Source organism: Myotis brandtii, unplaced genomic scaffold, assembly GCF_000412655.1.
Source record: "Myotis brandtii unplaced genomic scaffold, ASM41265v1 scaffold410, whole genome shotgun sequence".
NCBI classification, from domain to species: Eukaryota; Metazoa; Chordata; class Mammalia; order Chiroptera; family Vespertilionidae; genus Myotis; species Myotis brandtii.
This window is the reverse complement of record NW_005365764.1, coordinates 25,180-30,996: the sequence shown is the minus strand read 5'-3', so window position 1 is coordinate 30,996 and position 5,817 is coordinate 25,180. Positions and strand designations below refer to the sequence as shown.

Below are 5,817 nucleotides of genomic sequence, written 5' to 3'. Positions count from 1 at the left end.
CCTGCGAATAGGAACATACAGCCTCTGCTCTGGTACCTCAGGTCCTCCGGTCTTCCTGGGAGCTTGGCATTGAACTCACAGTGTTCCCTGTGGGCCTCGGGGAGCAGGACCCCGGTCAAGTCACAGTGGGATCTGTAGGACCCTCCTCCTTGAGGGACTTGCGGTTCCGTCCACAATGGAGCTGAACGCGGCTGGGTCAGCTGTCCGCTTGGGAATGTGATGAGTGCTATTTCACTGTGTATGGTTTTCTTAACGATTCACAGGTGTTCCTTAAATAACAGCAGCAACTAGCATTTTCTGTGCCAGGCTTTATCTTGAGTGCTTTTAGGGTTATTCATTCCTCTAATCCTTCCAAAAGCCATCCCCTTTTCAAAGACGGGAAAACGGGGCGCAGAGAGATGCTGCAGCAACCCAAGATGACACAGCTGGGGGCAGTTTCACTTCTGAGCTGGTGCAAGGCACCACCACACTGTCCTCTGTTGTATCAGGCAAACAGCTTCTCAATCCGTTGTTTTATTTTTTAATCATACATACAGTAGTATTTTTTAACATAAAAATTTTCCTTGTTCAAGTGGTCAACTTTAATTTACAGCTTTTGTTTTTTGTGTCTTAAGACAGCCTTTTAAAATATATATATATATAATTGATTTTTTACAGAGAGGAAGGGAGAAGGATAGAGAGCTAGAAACATCAATGAGAGAGAAACATCGATCAGCTGCCTTCTGCACACCCCCTACTGGGGATGTGCCTGCAACCAAGGTACATGCCCTTGACTGGAATCAAACCAGGGACCCTTCAGTCCGCAGGCCGACGCTCTATCCACTGAGCCAAACCAGTCAGGGCTTAAGACAGCCTTTTTCCTTCCTGGAGACATAAGGATAGTAATCTGTAATTTAAAACATAATTCAACAGTTTTGTTTTTCCCAGATAGACTTGGAATTTTGTTTTGTATATGGTGAGTGGTGAGAGACAGCTAATTTTTTTGCACCTAAAATCTGTATAATTTTGTTACCAGTGTCACCCCAATAAATTCAATAAAAAATAAAAATACAGTGACTACTGATAGGAAAGAACTAAAAAAACCCTAATTTTTTCCATGTGAAAGGTCCATTATTAAATTTCTTATTCATGCCCCTTTACTCTTCTGTGTTAATTTTGAAGTCATTTTATCAAAATCCCTGAAAAAAATTCTCCTTGGCATTGCTTTCATGTTTGTCATAGGTTTTTAGGAGACTTCACCTTTATCAGCTTACAGAAGTTCTATTTATAGTTTAAGGCTGTTTTTTTAAATCATAATATCAAATTTTATGGACTTCTTTTGCAGCTTCAATTGATAATCTTATATTTTCCCCAGTATAATCTTTTTTAAAAATATATTTTTTATTGATTTCAGAGAGGAAGGGAGAAGGAGAGAAACACCAATGATAAGAAACATTCATCGGCTGCCTCCTGCACGCCCCCTACTGGGGATTGAGCCTGCAACCCAGGCATGTGCCCTTGACCAGAATTGAACCCGGGTCCCTTAAGTCTGCTGGCCAGCACTCTACCCACTGAGCCAAATCAGCTAGGGCTCCAGTATAATCTTTCATATGGTATTTATATATGCCAAAAATTCTATCTGAGGCCTTTGGCATCTATGTTGATAAGTGAGGTTGGCTCATACTTCTCTTCTAATGTTCTTACCCAGTTGAGTTTTCAGATTATACCCAAATCATGTCAGCCCATGATTGCAAAACCTTGTACTGTATTCCTGGATCCTGGATCCTGCTGTCACCAGGCACACACTTGGTGAACCTTAGACCAAATTGGTTTTTACTTTTGTTTTGTTTTTAATGTATTGATTTTAGAAAGAGGAAGGTGGGGGGGAGAGAGTGAGAGAGAAAAACATTGATTTGTTGTTCCACTTATTGATGCATTCATTGGTTGCTTCTTGCATGTGCCTTGACTGGAGATGGGGCCCACAACCTTGGTGTATCAGGACGATGCTCTAACCCCCGGAGCTGCCTGGCCAGGGCCGGCCTGGCTGACGTGCTATCCTCTGCAGGAAAGGGACCTTGCTGCTGAACAACGTCTTCTCCATCGTGCCTGCCATCTTGATGGGTTCCAGCGAAGCTATCCACTCATTTGAGATAATCATTCTCTCCAGGCTGCTGGTGGGCATCTGTGCAGGTAAGCCAGGCGGCACTGCACTGCTGAGCTGTGATTGACAGCCGTCACCAGGAGGGAGGACAGGGGCCAACCTGGGGCCTCTGAGGCCAGACCACGCTGTCCCTCTGTGCTGTCGTGAGCCAGGCTCCAGTGCGGACAGTAGGCGGATCTCCCCTGATGTTTCCTGTGAAGCAAGCTGTTCTTTGAAAGACTGAGACACAGAATCTTATGTTCCGGAGGGTCCTTCCACCCCAATCCTTTATCTCAGTGTGTTCGGGACCAGCGAGAGGGTGGTGACATCTGTTTAGAGAGCAATGTTTCTGTGTGTGTGTGTGTGTGTGTCTGTGTGTGTGCGTGTGTGTGATTAATCCTCACCCAAGGATATTTTTCCATTGACTTTTAGTGTGTGTGTGTGTGTGTGTGTGTGTGTGTCTGTGGGTGTGCGTGTGTGTGATTAATCCTCACCCAAGGATATTTTTCCATTGACTTTTAGAGAGAGTGGGAGGGGGAGAGAGAGAGCAAAACATCAGTGTGAGAGAGACACTGATTGGTTGCCTTCCACACAACCCCGGTGTGTACCCTTGACCGCAATCGAACCGGGGACCCTTCAGTCTGAGGGTCGACGCTCTATCTACTGAGCCACACCGGCTCAGGCAGTGAGCAATGTTTTGTTTTTTGAACAGAGTCCACTGTGTCACTATCTTTTGAAACTTCGGTTCCAATTATCTATCTGAGTACGAATGAGACCCGGGTTGCAATGTAAAATGTATTTCTGTAGCTTTTACTGTGGGTTGTGGCCAAAAAAGCTTGAGGAACAACCAAATGCATGGGTCCCTCTAACGCAGCGGTTCTCAACCTGTGGGTCGCGACCCCTTTGGGGGTTAAACGACCCTTTCACAGGGGTCGCCTAAGACCATCGGAAAACACATATATAATTACATATTGTTTTTGTGATTAATCACTATGCTTTAATTATGTTCAATTTGTAACAATGAAAATACATCCTGCATATCAGATATTTACATAACAATTCATAACAGTAGCAAAATTACAGTTAGGAAGTAGCAACGAAAATAATTTTATGGTTGGGGGTCACCACAACATGAGGAACTGTATTAAAGGGTCGCGGCATTAGGAAGGTTGAGAACCACTGCTCTAACGGAAGGAGTTAATGGCAGCAACCTCTCCACTTTTATAAAGAATTGAGAGTTTGCAAAGGGCTCATCGTGGCTTCCATTTCACTCCCTCCCTCCATGCCCACCTGCTGGGCAGGGGAAGGGCCTGCCTGCGGCCTCTCCCCTTGGGAGCCCTGGAGCTGCTCTGCAAACCCTGCAGAGCTGGGCCACCAGGCTGTCCTGCTGGTGGTGATGGGAAACCCCCTACAGCGGCTTCCGATGGAAGAGGGGTGGGGAGAGCCTGTGCTGGTCCCCCTGGAGCCCATGCTCTCCCGTAGGCAGTGTCCGCCAGGCCGCTCCAGGTGAGTGAGGGGTGGAGTCAGGAGGCACCACTGCTGGGCCAGGCACCTGCAGGTGGGCACCCGAGGGTGAACGCCCTTACCCCTCCCCCCCGCCCCGGGCACCTCACTTACCTGCTCCACTTGCCAAGTAACTCTGTTTCTCCTTCCAAACACGGGGACAGGGACAGACAATTGGGCCGATGTCAGCAAACCCCTTACCTGAAGTTAACTGAGCACAGGGGAGACTCGGGCTTTTCTTCTCCGAGACCAAGCCAGTTAGGGGGAGACCTGAAGCCAGGCTGGCTTGTGCCCGCAGGTGACACCAGTCAAGAAAGTGAGGCCCCGGTCCATGAGCCTCTCTGGTCAGACTACTTTCTCCTTCCTCCAAGTTCAGAGGACCAAGAATGAAAAGGGGTGTTTGCTTCCTTGGGCAGTTTTCTGAAAGTTTCAGCCCAATTACGTGACTGCTGAGTGAGAACAAGCGTGTGGAGGCCGCGGCCCGTCCCCGCCACACCAGTGCTTCCTGATCCTGTCGTTTCACCCTCCTCCAGGTCTGTCTTCCAACGTCGTCCCTATGTACCTGGGGGAGCTGGCCCCCAAGAACTTGAGGGGAGCCCTGGGGGTGGTGCCCCAGCTCTTCATCACCGTGGGCATCCTCGTGGCCCAGATCCTGGGCCTTCGGAATCTCCTTGCAAATGAGGAAGGTAAGAGCAGCCGTCTCCGGGCCACAGCCCTGCCTCTGCTCGGTGGACGGGCATTCTGTGAGCTGGGCTTTTCTCTCTGCTCAGCTGGCTGTCCCTCCAGCCCCCACGCTGCCCTGGCCCCACGAGGTGCTGGTGACAGACTGGCTGACATGCTCTAGCCCAGTGGTCAGCAAACTCATTAGTCAACAGAGCCAATATCAACAGTACAACGATTGAAATTTCTTTTGAGAGCCAAATTTTTTTAACTTAAACTATATAGGTAGGTACATTGTTATTAACTTAATTAGGGTACTCCTAAGGCTTAGGAAGAGCTACACTCAAGGGGCCAAAGAGCCGCATGTGGCTCGCAAGCTGCAGTTTGCCGATCACGGCTCTAGCCCCTCTTAGGACCGGGGTGAGGCGGCTTTGAGGGAGCACGAAGCCGCCTGGCTTCCTCCTGGCCCGATGGGGCTGTCCATTCCAGGGCCAAGACAGAGTTAATGTTCCATTTCTGACTCTCGGCGGCAGGGCCCACCAGGTAGGCGATGGCGCCCGGCCTGGCATTGGTGAGACGGCGCCTGTGAGTCTGGCTTCCTTGCCAGTGCAGCGTAGAATCCATGTTGTGAACTCACCATGATTTGTGTTCCCATTCTACCACATGGGCTGGCATCGCTCCCGGGTTTTATTCAACAGTCGGGGGTGCTCTGCCCATTCTAGTTTGCGTGCCCGGGTGGCCGGGCCAACCCCTGAGCAGGCAGCGGGGTCAGAGCTGAGGGGCCCAGCACCCCCAGCTCCGCCGGCCTGTCCTCCAAGGACGCCACGTGTCCACACGGCGACCATGGAGACTTCCCAGTTGCCCACATTCTCGCCAGCACTTGGGGTTGTCGGTTTTTCACTTTGTCCGCCTGGAGGTGGGCACTGGCGGGTCATCACCGCCCCTCTTGTACGCATCCTCAGGGTGTTCGTTAAGCGCCCTCCTGGGTGCTGGGGACACAGGGATGGGAAGGCCGCTCCCAGGAGAACCCATCCGGGTGATGGGGCAGAGTGGCCGGCTGGGCGCTGTGGGGGTGCTTGGCTGGGGCCTCTGAGAGTGGCGCCCATCCCCCTTGCAGGCTGGCCCATCCTCCTCGGGGTGACTGGGATCCCCGCGGCGGTGCAGCTCCTGCTGCTGCCCTTCTTCCCGGAGAGCCCCAGGTACCTGCTGGTTCAGAAGAAAAACCATGAAGCGGCCAGGAAAGGTGAGACTCTCTTGGGGGAGGTGGGGGGCTGGGGGTGGGGAGGACAGGGCTGCAGCGTCTTTGCTCCGGGGAAGCCGTGGGCCCCCTCAGACACCGCCCCCTGGTCCCTCAGCCCTGAAGAGGGTGCGTGGCTGGGACGACGTGGAAGAGGAAATGGAGGAGATCCAGCTGGAGGCCGAGGCCGAGAAGGCTGCAGGCTTCATCTCCATAGTGAAGCTGTTCAGGATCAGGTCGCTGCGCTGGCAGCTCATCTCCATCATCGTCCTCATGGGCGGCCAGCAGCTGGCTGGAG

The 5,817-nt window shown here is 51.4% G+C and overlaps 1 protein-coding gene across 1 annotated transcript in view; it reads left to right on the top strand.

Annotated features, from left to right (window-relative positions):
- SLC2A5 (solute carrier family 2 (facilitated glucose/fructose transporter), member 5) overlaps nucleotides 1-5,817 on the top strand; it is an 18,882-nt gene that overhangs the window by 10,181 nt on the left and 2,884 nt on the right. The window contains exons 4-7 of the mRNA XM_014545461.1: nucleotides 2,045-2,169; nucleotides 4,156-4,308; nucleotides 5,400-5,525; nucleotides 5,638-5,817. Of these exons, the coding sequence (XP_014400947.1) occupies nucleotides 2,045-2,169; nucleotides 4,156-4,308; nucleotides 5,400-5,525; nucleotides 5,638-5,817 (584 nt within the window). The remainder of the gene's footprint in view (nucleotides 1-2,044; nucleotides 2,170-4,155; nucleotides 4,309-5,399; nucleotides 5,526-5,637) is intronic.